Source organism: Empidonax traillii, unplaced genomic scaffold, assembly GCF_003031625.1.
Source record: "Empidonax traillii isolate 1590-97213 ecotype Southwest subspecies unplaced genomic scaffold, ASM303162v1 scaffold1063:size215077, whole genome shotgun sequence".
In the NCBI taxonomy this organism is placed as follows: Eukaryota; Metazoa; Chordata; class Aves; order Passeriformes; family Tyrannidae; genus Empidonax; species Empidonax traillii.
Genome location: NW_020956256.1, coordinates 158,751 through 175,152, shown reverse-complemented (window position 1 = coordinate 175,152; position 16,402 = coordinate 158,751). Strand labels below are relative to the sequence as shown.

The 16,402-nt window shown below is 66.1% G+C and overlaps 4 protein-coding genes and 1 long non-coding RNA gene across 12 annotated transcripts in view; 1 reads left to right on the top strand and 4 right to left on the bottom strand.

Annotated features, from left to right (window-relative positions):
* Positions 1-483: 483 nt before the first annotated feature.
* LOC114068452 (mothers against decapentaplegic homolog 6-like) lies at positions 484-3,915 on the bottom strand. Of its 3 annotated transcripts, XM_027904553.1 has the most exons (4): positions 3,005-3,915; positions 2,234-2,647; positions 1,976-2,089; positions 484-1,414 (listed from the first exon to the last, which is right to left on the bottom strand). In XM_027904553.1, the coding sequence occupies exons 2-4, from the start codon at positions 2,625-2,627 to the stop codon at positions 879-881; spliced, it is 1,044 nt and encodes a 347-aa protein (XP_027760354.1). In that variant the 5' UTR covers positions 2,628-2,647; positions 3,005-3,915; the 3' UTR covers positions 484-878. The 3 variants fall into 3 exon arrangements, with proteins under 3 accessions (XP_027760354.1, XP_027760352.1, XP_027760353.1); XM_027904551.1 differs by having other exon boundaries at positions 2,234-3,915; XM_027904552.1 differs by having other exon boundaries at positions 1,991-2,089; positions 2,234-3,915.
* Positions 3,916-4,118: 203 nt separating this feature from the next.
* On the bottom strand, positions 4,119-4,685 carry LOC114068455. Its single transcript, XR_003573604.1, has 2 exons — positions 4,479-4,685; positions 4,119-4,221 (listed from the first exon to the last, which is right to left on the bottom strand). It is a non-coding gene; the product is annotated as an uncharacterized LOC114068455 (long non-coding RNA).
* A 256-nt stretch (positions 4,686-4,941) lies between these two features.
* FLAD1 (flavin adenine dinucleotide synthetase 1) lies at positions 4,942-7,774 on the bottom strand. Of its 4 annotated transcripts, none has more exons than XM_027904546.1 (7): positions 7,664-7,774; positions 6,810-7,566; positions 6,256-6,403; positions 5,964-6,062; positions 5,693-5,882; positions 5,254-5,327; positions 4,942-5,172 (listed from the first exon to the last, which is right to left on the bottom strand). In XM_027904546.1, the coding sequence occupies exons 1-7, from the start codon at positions 7,736-7,738 to the stop codon at positions 5,037-5,039; spliced, it is 1,479 nt and encodes a 492-aa protein (XP_027760347.1). In that variant the 5' UTR covers positions 7,739-7,774; the 3' UTR covers positions 4,942-5,036. The 4 variants fall into 4 exon arrangements, with proteins under 4 accessions (XP_027760347.1, XP_027760350.1, XP_027760348.1 ...); XM_027904549.1 differs by having other exon boundaries at positions 5,745-5,882; XM_027904547.1 differs by lacking the exon at positions 6,256-6,403 and having other exon boundaries at positions 5,964-6,090.
* Positions 7,775-8,194: 420 nt separating this feature from the next.
* Positions 8,195-9,197, bottom strand: CKS1B (CDC28 protein kinase regulatory subunit 1B). 3 transcript variants are annotated; one of them, XM_027904557.1, is made up of 3 exons: positions 9,058-9,197; positions 8,523-8,650; positions 8,195-8,456 (listed from the first exon to the last, which is right to left on the bottom strand). In XM_027904557.1, exons 1-3 carry the CDS (start codon positions 9,114-9,116, stop codon positions 8,404-8,406), a joined length of 240 nt encoding a protein of 79 aa, XP_027760358.1. In that variant the 5' UTR covers positions 9,117-9,197; the 3' UTR covers positions 8,195-8,403. The 3 variants fall into 3 exon arrangements, with proteins under 3 accessions (XP_027760358.1, XP_027760357.1, XP_027760356.1); XM_027904556.1 differs by having other exon boundaries at positions 9,007-9,142; XM_027904555.1 differs by having other exon boundaries at positions 8,195-8,650.
* A 634-nt stretch (positions 9,198-9,831) lies between these two features.
* The window catches only part of SHC1 (SHC adaptor protein 1), a 10,130-nt gene continuing 3,559 nt past the window's right edge, over positions 9,832-16,402 (top strand). The window contains exons 1-6 of the mRNA XM_027904486.1: positions 9,832-10,012; positions 11,340-11,423; positions 14,991-15,152; positions 15,389-15,459; positions 15,749-15,812; positions 16,067-16,400. Of these exons, the coding sequence (XP_027760287.1) occupies positions 11,412-11,423; positions 14,991-15,152; positions 15,389-15,459; positions 15,749-15,812; positions 16,067-16,400 (643 nt within the window). The 5' untranslated portion in view covers positions 9,832-10,012; positions 11,340-11,411. The remainder of the gene's footprint in view (positions 10,013-11,339; positions 11,424-14,990; positions 15,153-15,388; positions 15,460-15,748; positions 15,813-16,066; positions 16,401-16,402) is intronic.

Sequence of the window (16,402 nt, the reverse complement as noted above, 5' to 3'; positions counted from 1 at the left end):
GCGGCACCGTTTATTGGGGTTAAAAACAGCAGACGCGGCATGGGAAATCCGGGACCACCGCGGCTGCGCTCGCCCGGGACATCCCCGCCCTGCCACGACGGACGAAGGACCCCCCGGGCCCGGCAACCCCACCTTGGGTGACTCCGCACTGCCCCCCACCCCAGGGGTGCTCACCTGCTCCCCCATTCGCTCCAGCTGTGCTCGCCTGCCCCAGCACCTGCCGCACACCCATCCAGCTGTTCTCTAACCTGCCCCACACTCCAGCTGTGTTCACCTGCTCCACACCCATCTAGCTGTGCTCACCTGCCCCCCGCTCCAGCTATGCTAACTTGCCCCACACCCATCCACCTGCCCCATATCCCAGCTGAACTCACAGCCCCACCCCACCCCAGCAGTTCACTTCCTTTCCCCGTTCTTGCTGTGACACCCAGGCCCACAGCCCACCTCCTGCCCCCCACTCTGTCCCACCTCCCTTCTCTCTTGCTTCTCCCAACCTCTTCTGCCCTGGCTGCAACCCCCTGAGGCCTGGCCTGGACAGCGGGGAGTCCTGCCTCATGCCTTGCTTTTTTTTTACAAAAATAGATAAATTAATATATATTTAACTATTAAAATAATAAAATTAAAAGAGAATACGTTAAATAGCGCCTGTGTCACCGAAAGCCCCGTGGTTGGGGGCAGCAGGTGCTGACAGGGTGGTGAGCCAGGCATGGGGGCACTGTACCCCCCCCAGGCCTAGGGCAGAGGGTCCCCGGAGTCAGGACGGTCCTGCTGCAGCATAGCCCTGGAAGGCAAAGGCCAGAGGGTGGTGGAGGAGCCCCCCTGGCTTGTGCACCTGCTTTTGGGGAGCTCCCTGGCATCCCCCCACTGGCCCCAGCCCCTCAGCGCAGCTGGTTCAGCAGGACCTCGAGCCAGCACGGGCAGGAGGTGATGAACTGCCGGGAGTAGCAGGGTCCCCAGCCCTTGGCAAAGCTGATGCGGATGCTGTGGGGGTCGCAGGGCCCCTCCCCAGGGAGCCGCCAGCCCCCTCTGCCCCCCACCTGCTCATAGTCAAACACCTTTGCTGAGTAGCCAGGCAGGACCTTGAGGACAGTGAGCCCGCGGGCCCCGGGGGGGCTCAGGGTGGGCGAGCTGACGAAGATGGGGTGCTCGCTGCGGTTGTAGGCCCAGATGCCGCCCAGCTCCCGGCTCAGCAGCAGCCCCCGGCCGATCTTGCCGCGCGCCCGCCGGACGGCGCGGCTGCGGTGGGCAGCCGGCAGCTGGGCCAGGCAGAACCCGCTGCCCCATGGCATCTCACAGAAGACATTCACTGATGCCTCGTGCACAGCGTAGAGGTGGCCCACACGTGTCCGGTGCTCCCAGTAAGCCAGTTTGCACCAGCAGCCGTCCTTGATGGTGCTCCGTGAGAGGCTGGTGTCTGGCAGGGGAGAGCAGAGCTGTCACTGTGACCAAGCCATGCAGCTGGATGGGCCCAGGGCACTGGGCACAGGGGGTCTGCGGACAAAGGGGTGTACTGATGCCCCAGGGATGCCTCAGCACAGGCTCTGGCACTGGGTGGGAGTCACTGGAGCTGTTCCTGGTCCCCAGGGATCCTAGTGACAGGTGGGGAGTGCGGGGGGAAGAATGTGTGTGTGGTGGTAGCTTGGCAGCCCTGGTGGCCAGCAGCCAGGCAGGAGCCGTGGCTGTGTGCGTCAAGGCACATTGTGTGTGTCCCCATAGGCAGTGCTTCCTCCAGCGAGGAGCCTGGCGCCGCCAAAAATAACAGGAGCTGCAGTGGGGGGGCCAGGCCCAGGCTGCTCTCCCAGCAGGAACCCCCCATCCCATGCTGGAGCCTTTTCCTCCTGCTGGGAGTGGCTACTGGCTCCGTTCCCTGGTTTTCAGGTTCTGTCCCCTCCAATCTTTGCTCCCGACTCAGGGGTTCAGTCTTGCCCTCCTGTCCTCTGGGTGTGGCACACACAGTGTGGTGGGACCCTCTTACCGCGCCAGTCCCCACCTTTGTGGCTGAACTCCAGGAGCTGAGAGCTGGGGTGCTGGGGCTCATCTGGCCAGGAGGGACCACAGGATGCCTTCGAGTAGGGAGGTGGTGGGGTCTCTGTGGGGGAGGGAGAAGGGAGTGAGGGGCTAGGCATGCATTCTGCCCCTCTCAGAGGCCCCTGGAGCCCTAAGCGGGCCCCAGGGAGCAGAGGTGAGAGCCCGGGTGGGCGAGGGGGCCTCCGGTGTTGCCACCAGCACTCACCGGGTACAGCCAGGCGGCTGAAGTGGTGGGGATTGCAGCAGAGTGCAGCCGAGTCCCCGCAGACACCCCGGCGCCCAGCACAGTAACAAAGGTGCTTGAGCTCGTGGGGCTGGTGAACATCGGGCCAGCGGAAGAGGCGGCAGAGCAGGACTTGAGGGGGGAGCCCCTGCTTGGCCCCTCGTGCATCCCCCCGGGGTGCCCAAACACAGCTGGACTCCCAAGCGCCCCGGCTCTCCACTGCCTGCACCAGCAGCTCTAGCTCCTCGTCCTTCAGCTTCTTGAAGAGGGCATGAGCTGCCGGTTTGAGGGCGCCGGGGCCGTCCTCGGAGCCCGTTGCTGCACAGCGCTGCCGCCACAGCCGCCGCACCAGCCCCGCACGGCGCGAGCGGAACATGGGGCAGCGGTGGGGACGACCTGCAGGACAGGGACAGGCATCACCTCCTGCACCGCCAGAGGGCTGTGGCTGCAGGGGGTCCTGGTGAGGACCTGGCGCATCCTCCTGTGTCCTCCCACGAGGCTGCTTTGCCCGGGTTTGCCGCTGCCTGTGCCCCACATTGCTGCCCTCCCCACCACAAGGGCACGGCCCCGCTTCAAGGGGTACTGGCATCCCCGAGATCATATCAGACATGACTCCAAAGCCAACCCCCCCACTACTGGGGAACCTGCCTGTGCTGATGGTCCACATGCCCCTGCCCACAGCACCTGCCCACTCCCCTGTGACCCCCCTGCGGGGCTGGGTAAGGGGTCCCCGGGGGAAGGGGTCTCACTCACGGTGGGTGGCGGAGGAGGGTGCGAGGCTCCGGGGCGGCGCATGGGGCTGTGCTCTCAGGGTGGCCGGCACTGCTCTGCCGGCCGTGCGTCACTGCCTGCACTTTTTCCTGTGCCGGGATGCTCTCCCCTCCCCCGGACCTCCCTGTTTGGGGAATTCACTGATCCCCCCCCTCCCGGCCAGCCCCGGGGCTGAACCACTGTCAGGGCCACCACACCAGGACGGGGCAGGCACCAGATGCATGGGCTTTAGTAGTCAGGGATGCCCAGCACTGTGCTACCAAAGCAACTGGGCACAGCTGGGAGCCCAGACAGCACCACAGACCACATCAGTTCACACCCACGGGGCAGGGTCCAGCTGGAGGAGCTGATCTGGGGAAAGTCATGTGGCACAGCAGCAGGGCACCATCCTGGCAGACCCCACTCCCACTCCTGTCCACACAGGGGTTGTAAGGACTACCTAAGCCCCTCGTGGCACCTTGGGCAGGGGTCCCTGCCTTCCCATAGCCCTCACCCCAAGCAGGGCCCCCCACTGCGGGCGCTGGGTGAGGGTGGGAGCCTGCTGCACAACAAAAGAGCTAATGTAAACGGGACCCTTATCCCGTGCCGGGCCAGGCTTCCTGCTCCCGACTTCCCGCTGAGATAAGGGAGGCCACACTGGCGCCAGTGCTGCCGCCGAGGACGGGGCGTGCAGAGCCTTCCCTGTTCCAGAGCCAGGCACCGGCACAGGCAGCATCAGGCAGAGTGGGCCCAGGGACCCACGGCCACCCCCACAGCCAGGTCCCAATGCCACCAGCCATGACCTTCAATGCAGCTCCCAGCTGGGCTGGGCCCATTGGAGACACTTTGCTCTGGCTGCTTCCTGTGGACTCTTGGCAGCACAGGGCTGGGACGTGAAATGGCTGGAGGGGGCGGGGGGGAAGCAGGAGGTACTGGAGAGCCCCAGCTTCCCTCTCTTTCCCCTTGGCCCCAGGGGATGTGGTGACCCTCAGCCCTGGGCAGGGGCGAGGGGGGGGCTGGTGTGCCTTGGTGCTACCCAGGGCGAGGGTTGGAAGGTTTGGGGACAGACACACACACACAAACACTCCCAGAGCTCTGCCCAAACAGATGCAGCCAGTCAGGCTCTGCTCAGCTTTACTGGGGTCTATGACTGTGGGGAGCGCAGTGTCCCAGCGCCGGGGGTCTGTCAGCTCCATCAGCACGTGGCGACAAGCACAGTCCTGGGGAGGGCAGAGAGGCACAGCGGGTGAGGACCCACTGACCAGCACCAAGGCTGCACCCCGTCAGTCCCCAGAAGCACCACAGCCAGGCCCCCTGTCACCCCCCAAGCACCATGACCATGACCTTTTAGCCCCCAGGAGCACCATGGCTGGGCTCCATCACCCACCCAGCACCACGACTAGGCTCCATCGCCCACTAGCACCATGTCACACCCCAAACACCACATCAAGTGGGCAGCTGCAGACAGGTCACTCACCCACAGAGCCAGGGCGGGCAGGGGGTGCTGGACGTCCTGCAGCACTGGAGGGGGGAAGGGGGCATTCCCTAGTCCAGCAGCTCCCGGATGCACCAGCTGCAGAGAAGGAGGTAGACGCACTCCCGCAGCAGCCGCAGCAACCAGGAGCCCAGGCGCAGCCCCAGGGAGGTGGTGGTGGGTGCCGGCAGTGCCAGTGCCCGTGGCCGTGCCCGCGGGGTCTGGAGGAGCTGCATGGCTGATGAGGGATCAGCTGGATCTGATGTGAGGGGAAGAGGCGGCGCTGCTGACACACAGGGCTCTGACAAGCCCTGGAACCTGCTACATTCTCTGTGCTTCCAAAACCTCCACAACAGCGGGTACAGAGAGCGGGGGGCACGGCCTGGGGACCCTTTTGTTCCTCCCACTCCTGCCGCTGCCCCAGCGGGGCCCTCAGGGCCCAAAGAGGCCACGCGCCAGCGCAGCGCAGACCACAGCAGGTTCATTCAGTGCTGACAGGCAGCAGCTTTATTCAGTGCCATTCCCGGCAGCTTTCCAGAAGAGCCTCCCAGAGCGTGGCCCTCACTGCCGGGAGGTGCGCTCCTCTTCCTCGTTCTCCAGCTCGTAGGCAGGCCGGTAGCTCTCCCGGCCCCGGGCGTCGGTGCAGCGCAGCGCCGGGTTCTTCCGCGTGTTGGCCATGCTCCCCAGGGAGGTGTAGCTGTGCAGGAAGGAGGGGGCTGCAGGGCCGTGCCCAGGGGCACTAGCTGTGCCCGCAGAGAGGGCAGCGCTGGGCACTCACCCCTTGTCGTAGAGGATGCAGTAGGGAACGAAGAGCTTGCGCAGGAACTCCCAGATGTCCCGGTAGGCCCAGTCCTGCAGGCAGAATTGGATAGGGATTGAGGCAGAGGCCTCCACGGAAGCATCTGGACCCTGCTAGAGAGCACTCAGGAGAGCCAGATGGTCCTCAGAGCACCCCTTTCCCTCCCAGTGCCTCTTCATACAAAGGGAAACACCCTGGCAGGCAGGAATAAGCCCTGCCTGACAGCACCAGGCAGCCTGGCTGCAGCAAGCACCCACAGCCATGCCACGGGGCAGCAGATGCTCTGGGGAGAGCAGGAATCATGAGAGAAGCCCTCCAGGATGGGGCTGGATCAGTGTCAGCTCCCAGCCCCATCACTTTACCCCTCCCAGGCCCCATGGAGACAGTCCCAGCCCCAAAGCAGGCAGAGGCCACATACCAGCAAGGGGTTCACCCGCATGTACTGGGGCCAGTCGGGGTCTGTCATGCACATGGGGGTCAGAGTACACGAGTAGGGGTCTGTCCGCCGTGTTCCCATCAGGACGGCCTCCAGCTGTGGCTGCTGCTCCTTCAGGAGCGCCAGGGCCTCCCGGATGGAGCCCTCCACGGTGCAAAGCTGGACATCATACCTGCGCAGGCAGGGCGGGCAACTGTCTGCAGGCAACGCTGCACATCCCCTGCCCTGGAGCCCACCCTGCTCTGCCTCCTACCTCTGGACAGTGGCCTGAATGAACTGCTCCATTTCAGGGAAGGGGGACACGATGCGGATGTAGAGCACCTGCAGCTTCTCCTGCCTCGCTGGGAACCTCCTGCGGAGAGACCCAGCGCAGCTGGGCCCTGGCCCGCAGCAACCAGAGGTAGGGCAGTGTCCAGTTCCCGTCAGACAGGCCCCAAGAATCCACTCATTCCCCCAGAGTGGGGCAAGTGAGAGCCCCAGAGCCCTGGTTGGGGTGAGGGGGACCCCCCAGCCCTGCCCCAGGCTGGAGCCCTGTGGGCAAGTACCTCTGGACAGCAGCGTGGACGAGGTGCAGCAGGGCCGTGCAGTCCTTGCCCCCGTTGAAGCCCACACAGAGCTGGGCCAGGCTGTACCGGTCCAAAGCCTCCTCAATGGTCTGCAGGGCTGCTGCCACCTTCTGCCCGAGGGCCGAGCCTGCTGGGATGGGATGGTTGGTGCCTGCCCAGGTTATGCTGCCTCGGCACAGCCCCAGAGCCTGTGGATGTCTTGTGTCCCAACACACAGTGGAGCCACTGCTGGCACCACAGCAGAGCTTGTGCAACCCAGAGGTCTGTGCCACGATGGGACAGGGATCATGAGGGCCTGGGGAACTGCAGCACTGCTACTGCACTTTGCGCTCTCCCACTCTGCCACCGCTGGCCCTACCTGGGGTTACAGGTCCCACTCCCACCTGTGTGGGACAATGCAGAACCAGCAAAGCCTCAGTACCCCCCAGTGAGCCCCCCAGCACACCACAACAGGCTAGCTCTGCTCCCAGGCCAGCGTTCCCACTGCCCCAGCCCTCCTGGGCCGCACGGGAGAAGTGTGGAGGCACAGGTACCTGACTCTGCCAGGCCATAAACCTCTGCAGCTGCCCGGGACACGCAGTCCGTCACCAGCGGCACAGCAACGCCCGGCGGCAGCTGCCTCATCAGGAAGCCGTACGCCTCCTCCAGGTCCTGCTCCGACTCGGAGTCCAGCGTCAGCTTCACGCGGTAGTAGTTGCTGGCCCAGTCCGGGTAGGAACCCAGGCTGACGCGGCCCTGGAAGGCGGCGTGGGCCCGGTCCAGCACGGGCGCGATCAGGAGCTCGTCGGCCGCCACGTAGACGGCGCGGGAGTGGAATCGGGTCCGCTCGCTTTGGAACAGGTGGGCGAGGCCGTCCAGGGCGCGCTCCATCAGCGCCGGGATGCCCGGGAAGATGTACACGTTGCGCACGCTGACCAGCGGGTACTCGAAGGCGCCGCCGCGCCCGTCCTTACCGTAGTTGAGGCGCGAGGACTCGGGGACGCGGGCCAGCTTCATCTCGGGGCACTGCGCCTCCGTCCTGCCAAAGAACTTGTGCACCAAGGCCACCAGCTCGGGGTGGGGCACGACCTTCTCCCCGAAGGCCTTGGCCACGGCCTCGAAGGTCACGTCGTCGTGCGTGGGGCCGATGCCGCCCGAGGTGAGCACGAAGGTGAAGCGGGTGGCGAAGGCGGCCACCTCGCTGGCGATGGCCTCCACCTCGTCGGGCACCACCGAGATGCGGGCCACCCTCACGCCCAGGGCGCGCAGCCGCCGGCACATGAAGAAGGAGTTCGTGTCCTGAGTGTGGCCCTAAAAGGCGGGGACGGAGACAACCGTGATGGCCCCCCAGTCCCGAGCATAGAGTCCGGCCCGCCGCCCCATCCCCCTGGCCTGCCCCGAGCAGCACCTTGAGGATCTCGTCGCCGATGACGATGATGCCGGCGGTGCTGGGGGAGCCCCGGGCCGGCCCCTCGACCGCCATGGAACGGGAGGCTGCGGCGCGCAGGGCCACGGCCGCCCGCAGCACTCCCCCCCGCAGCGACCCCAACATGGACCCTCCCGAACGCTCGCCCGGGCCGCGGCTCCTCCCCGCGCGCTCATTGGCCCGTCCGCCCGTCCGTCACACAGCCCTGTGGGCGCCCATTGGTCGGGAGGCGGGACCGCGGGGACGGAATCATCGCTCCGGGGGGGAATGGGGATGTCCCCCCTCGTGGCCATGGGCTCGCCCGGCGGGCGGGGGCACCGGGAGCGCCCCCCATCCCCTCACGGCCCCAGGATTGCCCCGGGGGGCACCGGGAGCGCCCCCCCCGTCCCCTCACGGCCCCGGGAGCGCCCCAGCCCCCGGAGAACCCTCTGCTGTCCCCGGGAACCCGCGCCAAGAGGCTCCGCGGTCCCGGGAGCCCCTCGACCCCCCTCGCCGTCACCCACAGACAGGAGCTCCCAAAAACATCACTTTATTGAAGCTTTGGAGACCTCGCAACAGGAAAAAACCCCGGCGCCGAGTGGCCACAGCGGTGCCCGGGCGGCACCGAGGGCCAGGGGTTGAAGCCCTCCAGGAACGCGGAGGAGGAGGAGGAGGAGGAGGAGGAGGAGGAAGGTGCTTTCTCAGCTCGAACGGGCTGGGAGCTCCAGCAGAGCGGGGACGGCTCACTTCTCCGGCTTCTTGGGCCGCGGCCGTCGGAAGAGCAGGATGTGGGGCTCTGCGGGAGGACAGAGGCGGTCAGGCCGGGCCCCCCGGGCGCCCCCCGCCCCCCCGCGAGACTCACCTGGCTCGTGGATCATGTAGTGCACCCAGCCCTGGCTCTGCTGCACCCCCAGGTTCCGCCACTCCGACTCCGACAGCAGGTGGGTTTTGGGCACCAGCTTGGCGATGTCCTTGGGCAGCATCACGTGCCTGCGGCGCCCCCGCGACCCCCGGTGAGTCCTGGGGCACCCTGGGGCCACCGCACCCCAGCACTCCCTGGGGACCCTGACCCGGTCACCGTCACAGCCTCCAATTCCCAGGATGGGGTTCCTCCCCCCGGGGCACCGTTAACGGGACCAGCTTCGTGACTCGACAAAGAGCCCCCAATGGGGCCCCTCCGGGATAACTTCCCTCTTGCTCCACAGGGCAGCGCCTCGGCGATCCCCCCCCCCTCTTCCACAAGCGAGCCTTTACCGGCCTCTCCCCCCGCCGCGCACCGTTACCGGGACACCCTCCCCTCACCCCTTCCCGCGGGAAACCGTAACCGAGCTCCCGCCTCTTCTTACCACCCGCCCGTTACCGGAACCCCCCGCTCCCCAGGGAGGCCCTTCCCGTACCGGTACTCGAACTCCTCATCGTCGTACTTGTCGGAGTAGTAGATCTGTTTGTGCGCCATGACGGGCCCCCTTCGCCCCCCCGGCGGCCGTTGGTGCCTGCCCCGCCCCCCCTCCCGCGGCGCTTTTCAAACGCCGCCGCCCCGCGCTCCCATTGGCCGGCCCCGCCCCGCGCGGGGCAGGGGAGCCAGCCCATTGGTCCGTGCGCGCGCGGAGCATCCCGCGGGCCGGCGCGCGGCCCCGCGATTGGCTTGGGTGAGGTGTCACGTGGCCGGGGAGGGGGGGCGGGGGCGCGCGGGGGCCGGAAGTGAGTGGCGGCGGGGGCGCGCGCGGGGCGGGGGCGCGCGCGGGAGCGGCACCGGCGGGGAGCGGCGGCGCGAGACCCGCGCGAGGCCGATGGTGCCCGGTGAGCGCGCGCCGGCCGGGCTGGGGCGGGGCGGGGCGGGGCGGGGGTGGAGGGGGCCCCCCCCGCGCGAGGGCCCCCGAGGCCGCTGCAGGCCCGGGGCCCCGCGGTGCCCGCCCGGGACTTGAGTGAGTCTGCACCGCTCGCCGCCGCCGCCCTTCTGCCGCCACCCGCTCGAGGTGCCGCCGCTGCCTGTGCCGCCCTTCCTTTCCTGGCTTGCCTCGCGTTCCCGGCGCGGGCGAGCCGAGCCCGGGGCAGGCCCGGACCTTCCTGTGCGAGGCCCGACCGGGGCCGGAGGTGGCGGTGCCGGTGCTGGGCTCCTGGGGCGGTCCCGGGGTGACCCACCCGGCGTGGCGGCTGCCGTGAGTGCCCGGGGCTCGCGCTCGCACCGCCCTGTGCCGTGCCGGTGCAGGATACGGCAGGGACGCAGTTCCAGGGGCGCTGCGGGGCCTGGGGAGACCCCCGAGCCCCGGACCGGCAGGACCTCCGGGGCGGGGGCACCGGCTGCGTTTGGAGGGTTCCTCGGCCGCCCTGCCTTCTGTGCCTCAGACCAAGGCAGGGGTGACTTCCCTGAGCGGACCGGGCTGTTGTGGGCAGGGTGGCTGTTCCTCTGCGCAGGCCTTTGTTTGCTCCCCAGCGCTGTGTTGTGTCCATCTGTTGTAGACTGTCCCTGCCTCTCCCCTTGAAGCCCTTGGATGGGGCCATCCACGCAGAGTAGACCCCAGACATGGGTTCTGAGGAAGGATCGCCAGGGCTCTGCTCATCACCTTAGTGTGGCGGAAGCCTCTGGCCAAAGAGCAACTCTTGGCAGTGCTTCCTGAGGCCGCCCTGGGCTGGGCCTGGAGCAGAGGGGCCGAAGGTGCCATCCCTTCCCAGCACAGTGGGGCAAGAGGACCCCCCCTTTGGTGGGGGAATGCTGTGGATGGGCCACCTCAGGAGCTGCTCAGAGCAGTGTCCCCTCCCTAGGAGGGATGCCAGTGATCTTTGGCAAGGCTGAGCACCCTGGCTAATGGCTCTGACACCCCTTCCCTGCCACCAGCCTCGGCCCCTGGTATCCTAAGAACCCAGTCCCCACCTCTGCTCAGCAGTGAGGGATGTGACATGGTGCTGCAGGGGTTGATCTCCACTGTCAGTGCCAGGCAGGGCCCTCTTATCTCACTGTCTCCTGAGCAAATGGCCACAGTGCCTGCCTGGGCTCCAGATAAGGGTGTGATTTACTGCTGGGCAGTAAATCATGTCTGCTGCCCTGGACTGCTTGGCTGTCCTGGCCTGGGCCGGGTGGTGGGGGTGGGAGCAGGAAGAGCAGCAGCTCTGGAGCTGCTGCTGCTTTGCTTGCCTTGTTTTCCCTTCACAGACCTTGCTGCCTCTCCCAGCTCCTCCCTTGTAGCCTCTTTCCACAAATCCCTTCTTTATTGCTCTCCTGAGAGGAAGGGGCACAGCCTTCTGTGTGTCATTCTGCATTGGGGTGGAGGAGGGGGCAGCTCTGCCCCCTTGGGCTGCCTCTGCTCTCCCTCCTTGCGTGTGGCTTTTGGGCGCTGGTCTTTGGGCTGGGCGGGGATCGGCTCCGACACTTGTCTCGGGTCACAGAGTGACTCTTGGACCCTGACACTGTTTGCTGGTGTGGGCAAGGCCTCAGCAGAGCCAGGCTCAGCCTCACACTCCTGCCCTGCTGCACCCCAGCTCTGTCTTCCCTCCGATGGCAAGCAGGTGGGCTTCCCTGGCTCTCTCGTCCTGTGTACCAGAAGCGTGTGGTCACAGCTGCCACAGCCCCATCTGACTGCAGGCAGCGTGGAGGAGCAGGGTCTGCCTCCTGGTGCCACGGCCCCTGCACTGGCAGGCTGGGGCAGGGCTGGCTAACTCCCTGTTTGTCCCCGAACCGCAGGTCGGAGTGCCAGACGAGAGGGGCTGTGCGTCTCTGCTCCCCGCCTGGGGCCTGCCCTGCCCTCTGCCAGCGATGGAGTACGTGGTAAGGACTTCGGTGGAGGACTAGGTGGCTTCGGTGGTGGATCCTGCCTGCCCTCTCTCCCTGCTGGGAGGGCCCCAGCCTCCTCCCCAGGTCTCCACTGGCATCTCCCAACCCCTCCTCAGAGCGAAGGAGAGGTTACATGTTGTGTGCTGCAGCTGTGATGTTTGGGGGAAAAAAATCAGCTGTTGGCTGGATTTGAGTGTTTTCCTTTGCTTTCTCCCTGCCTTGGAGACGTGAGATTAGCTGTGGTTGGACAGAGTGGGGTCTCCTGCCCAGAGGTGAGGTTTGTACGTGCAGCCACCCCGCTCCTTGCTGCGATTTCTTGCCAAACCACTGGCGTGTTCCAGGTCTCTGACTCAGCTCCCAGTTTGGGTTTCCTGGGAGGATGTTGGTAGCAGGGCCCTGAGCGTCCCCTCTCTGCTTCTCTTCCTTGCCCTTGGCTGGAAGTCCTAGTCCCAGGTGCCTGAAAGTAGCCCACATCCCTCTGTTTCTCATAGTCCAGTGTCTTTTTGTGGTGGCAGGGCACACGGAGCAGCTTCCTTGGGGACAGTTGTTCCAGCTGCTCTTCTGGAGGGGCAGGAGCTCCTGCTGTCTGCCTGGCAAGGGGCTTGGGGCTGCCTGCTCAGGCAGGGGCAGGTTTTCTGTATCTCCACATGCCTCCAGGTTTGCCTTCTGCACTGGGAGCCCACTGGGAGGAAGGGCTCTGTTGCCCTGGGGTGGGCTCTGGGGCTGAGGGACTGTGGTGGCAGCACTTCTGGTCTCCAAGGGCTGGGAACAGCAACGCATCGGTGATGTGGGCAGGCTGGCTTCAAAGGTCCTGAGAAGATCAGGAATTACTTCAGCTTATAAAAGCAGAGGTGTGTCTGAGCAGGGGCTGTGTTTGTGGGGCTTATCAACCCTTTGCTGCCGGGCAGGGGTGGCAGCTCCAGGCCCTGGGATGGTGAGAAGGGGGCAAGGAGGTGCTCCTGCCCCCAAGCAGTTCTCTTCTGCTCTTAATCCTAGCAGGGCCCTGGGGAAGTGTCAGGACCCACGGAGCTGCTGTGCTGGGTGACCCCAGCCCCACGCCCAGTGGCACGGCACAGGGCGGTGCGAGCGCGAGCCCCGGGCACTCACGGCAGCCGCCACGCCGGGTGGGTCACCCCGGGACCGCCCCAGGAGCCCAGCCCCACACCCAGTGCCAGTGGCTATCCCCTTGTGGGCAAACCCTGCTGCCCCCGCAGCCATTTGACACCACCCAGCTGGGCTCCCCTGGCACCGGGGCTGTGCTGGCCCCCTCGCAGGGCGGGCGGCTTCCTGGCTCCCTGGCCCCAGGCTTCCTGCTTTTCTTTAGAGCGCTGGTGCTGCCGGCCACAGGAAGGTCACAGTGCCGGCCAGGGGCCCCTGGCGGGGATGAGCACTGCGTGGGACGGCCAGCACAGGCTCCCTGTGCCCGCAGGACCCCCGGGCTGAGGTGGGGGCTGGCAGAGGTTGGCAGAGCTGTGTGTGGCCCAGGAATGCTCCTGTGACAGACCCACTGTCGTGAGCCACAGCCCCTCGCATCGTGCAGGAGGCGGTTTCCAACTGCATCCTGGCTTTTTCCTTTCCCTATCCCTGTGGCAGAGTGCCAAGCTTTGGGAAGTGGGACAGGGCAGCTGCCTGTGCCGAGCAGTGCTGGGCGAGGGCTCCAAAGCCAAGAGAGCCCTTCCCTTGGCCTGGATTTACACAGTTTTAGTTTAGTGGCCATTTTACAGAGCATGTAGTGGTCGGGAAGGCTCTGGCCCATGGCGTGTCAGGGGTTGGTTCTGCCTGAAATCGCTACCTCATCCCACTGGTGGTGGAGGGGGGAGAGCTCTTATTCCTCGGTGAGGCCAAGGCTGTGGAGGACAGCACGGCCAGGCTGAACCCGAGTTCCTGCTGCACACGAGTACCCCAAAGATGAGGGAAAGGGAAGACCTGCTCTTGAGCCCTCTGATCCACAGGTGGGAGCCCTGCCTGGCTCCCCATGGCTGAAGGGGCCGATTTTTGCCCCCCAGCACGCTCCCACTAGCTCCGCCTGTGACCTTGATTTTTCTGCTCCAGATAGGCGCTGGGTCCCCACCCCTCGCCTGGAGCCCCTCCTGCGCGGCTCCCCAGCCCCAGCGCAGCCCCCGCCGCGGGCAGAGCCTGCCCTGCCGCCCGTGAGTCAGCACGGCCCTTCCGATCAGCCGCAGCCCCTTCTCCTCCTCCCAGCGATGAGCTGCAGCCTCTCCCTCCGGCTCCCCACCACGGCTGGCAGTCCGTGCTGAGACGCTGCCTCGCCCGGCGCGCAGCCCACCTGTATCCTGCACCCGGCCAGCCCTCTGGGCGAGATCTGTGCTCTCTCAGGACTGGATGTCCCCGGCATTCCGGGCAGCTGCGAGCGCTGGTGTCCTCTCAGCATCGCTGCTCCCCCCGGCAGAGCCCGGCGAGCCAACGGCGGCCGCTCGCCGCCGGCACGTGGGTTTGCGTGGCGCTGGCCGCCACAGAAGGACCTTGTTCTTCCCTCCTGGATGGTGCTCGGAGCGGGGCTGGGCTGGGCTTGGATGCGCTCTGTGGCTGCCTTGTCTCCGCGCTTTAAATATTCATGCTTTTGATTTCCTCTTAGCGGCCGGCGAGCGGGCGGCTCAGGGGCCGGAGCGAGCGGCCGGGGCGGAGGGCGGCCGTGCCGGACCAAGCAGGGCAGAGGGAGCTGGATCCTGCCCCTGGATGAAGACAATGGGATTTGCTGCCGGCCCAGTGCTGGAGTGGCAAGGGGCTTGAGGACCTGCAGGCTGGGGACAGAGCATTCTGAACTCTCCTCCCCGTGCCAGCGGCTCCCCCGGGGCATCGCTGCGGCCCCATTTCCTCCCTGCTGAGGCGCGTTGCTCTCGGTCTGAGCGGATCTGCCCATCCTCGCTGACGCCGATCACGATCGATCGGCTGTGCCTGCGCCAGGCAGCCCCTGGCCCCGCTGCCCAGCGCCGCGGACCCCGCTCTCCCTGCCAGCCATGCCGGGCTGGCGTGGACCTGGCGTGGAGCTCGGCCGAGGCTTCTGCTTGGGGGCACCTTCCCGGAGGCTGCAGGCGCTTGGACTCTCCATGGGGCCCCTGTGAGGTCCAGCTGGCTGCCTGCACCCCGCTGCCACTCTGGACAGGGCGGCCCTGGCCCTCCTCATCTCTCTCTACCATGGATCTCCTGCAAAAGAGCAAATACAGCCACCTGCGGAATGAGTCTGTCTCCTCTCTGGAGGAGGCTGTGGGCAGTCCAGGGGACCCATCCTCCCCCATGGAATCCCTTGCAAACATGGAGGCTCTGCCTGGCTCTCCCTCTTCCTCCTCTTCCTCCTCCCTTGGTGCCATGGCGCCTCCTGGGGAGCTCTTACACGAGTCAGAGGACAGCCCTACCACCCTCTGCTCCTTCTTCCCCAAAATGGCCAACCTGAAGCTCTCCAATCCTGCCAACCTGCTCAGCTTGCGGGGTTCTTCAGCTGGCAGCAGCCCAGGGGAACCTGGGACCCCTGGGATGCTGGCATCGGTGCCAGGGGGTGCTGCCAGCTCCAGCTCAGCGAGGCCTGTCGCTGTCTGTTCCCAGGATATGAACAAGCTGAGCTGTGGGAAGAAGACGCGGGTGGAAGGCGGCCAGCTGGGGGGTGACGAATGGACCCGCCACGGCAGCTTTGTCAATAAGCCCACCCGTGGCTGGCTGCACCCTGATGACAAGGTCATGGGCCCCGGGGTCTCCTACCATGTCCGGGTGAGTGCTGGGGACGGGGTCAGACTGGGAAGGGTCACCGTGGGAATTTGAGGACCTCCTGGCATGCTCCTTGGAGGCGTGGGGAGGGAGGGCAGCAGGGTGGGGCACGTGGGCAGTGGGATTCCCAGGGAGGTCACCACTGGGGAGATGGGGTGCTTGAGGCCCCAGCCCCCTCCCTGGCAGCATGGGGGGGTGAACCCTGTGGCTGGCCCAACTCACCTTGCTCTCTTGCCCAGTACATGGGTTGTGTGGAAGTGCTCCAGTCCATGAGGGCTCTGGATTTCAACACCAGGACACAGGTCACCAGGTGAGCTCTGCCTCTCCCCAGGGGCTGCTGCTTTTGAGGAGGGGTCAGGGGGGCTGTCTGAGTCCCACGCAAGCCCCTGGTGGCATGTGGGGCTTTCAGTGGGGGTAAGGCTGCTGCAGCCCATCAAACACTAACACCAGTGCGCTTTCCCCAGCCGGCACTGCCGGGGGGCTTCCACTTCGTCACCCTGTCACTCCTGTGCTGGTTCCCATGTCCTCAGTCCTGTGGTTGGGGGGTCTTTGGGTGGGCCAGGCACTGGGGGACTGACATCTCTCTGTGCTCCATGCAGGGAGGCCATTGGGCTGGTGTGTGAGGCTGTGCCCGGTGCCAAGGGAGCCGTGAGGAGGAGGAAGGTGAGGCCAGGCTGGGGAGCTGCTGGGGGAATGTGCATGGTTGGCTGGGCATGGGGCAGAGGATCAGGTTCCAGCCTGGCTGGCTGTGCTGTCAGCCTGGGGCTCTGAGCTCCTACTGTGGCTCAGGCCAGGGCCAGTGGTAAGGACAAGGTGCCCATCTCTGCTGTGGGGGCAGTGGGATGTGACCTGTCCCCCTGCCCCCTGGGCTGTGTGTGGCCTGGGGAGCCCTTTCCCACCCTGCCTTTTGCCCCCAGCCCTGTGGTCGCTCCCTGAACTCCATCCTGGGCAAGAGCAACTTGAAGTTCGCTGGCATGCCCATCACCCTGACCATCTCCACCAGCAGCCTCAACCTCATGGCCTCAGACTGCAAGCAGGTGAGAGCGGGGTCGGGTGGAGGCCAGGCTGGTTTTGGACTAGCAGGAATCCTCATGTCCTCCACCTCAGGTCTAGCAGGGGATGTCCCCAGCCTCCCAAAGGAATGTCTGGGTGGGCTGTGTGACTTGCTGAGTGCCCACCTCCCTGCAGTCCCAAGGGCTGAAGAGGTGGGAGGAATATCCCGCATGCTTTGTGGGGTCTCTCCTGGAGACTGT

Coding starts and splice junctions, on each gene's coding strand:
- CKS1B (XM_027904555.1), bottom strand. CDS start 9,116: ATGGCGCACAAACAGATCTACTACTCCGACAAGTACGACGATGAGGAG. Junction 8,651..9,057: donor GATGAGGAGTTCGAGTACCG/GTACGGGAAGGG, acceptor GGGGCGCCGCAG/GCACGTGATGCTGCCCAAGG.
- LOC114068452 (XM_027904551.1), bottom strand. CDS start 2,918: ATGTGGACCATCAGCACAGGCAGGTTCCCCAGTAGTGGGGGGGTTGGC. Junction 2,090..2,233: donor CAGCCGCCTGGCTGTACCCG/GTGAGTGCTGGT, acceptor CCTCCCCCACAG/AGACCCCACCACCTCCCTAC. Junction 1,415..1,975: donor CAAAGGTGGGGACTGGCGCG/GTAAGAGGGTCC, acceptor CTCCCCTGCCAG/ACACCAGCCTCTCACGGAGC.
- FLAD1 (XM_027904549.1), bottom strand. CDS start 7,738: ATGGCGGTCGAGGGGCCGGCCCGGGGCTCCCCCAGCACCGCCGGCATC. Junction 6,063..6,255: donor GTCCACGCTGCTGTCCAGAG/GTACTTGCCCAC, acceptor GTCTCTCCGCAG/GAGGTTCCCAGCGAGGCAGG. Junction 5,328..5,744: donor TCGTGTACTCTGACCCCCAT/GTGCATGACAGA, acceptor TTCTGCCTGCAG/GACTGGGCCTACCGGGACAT.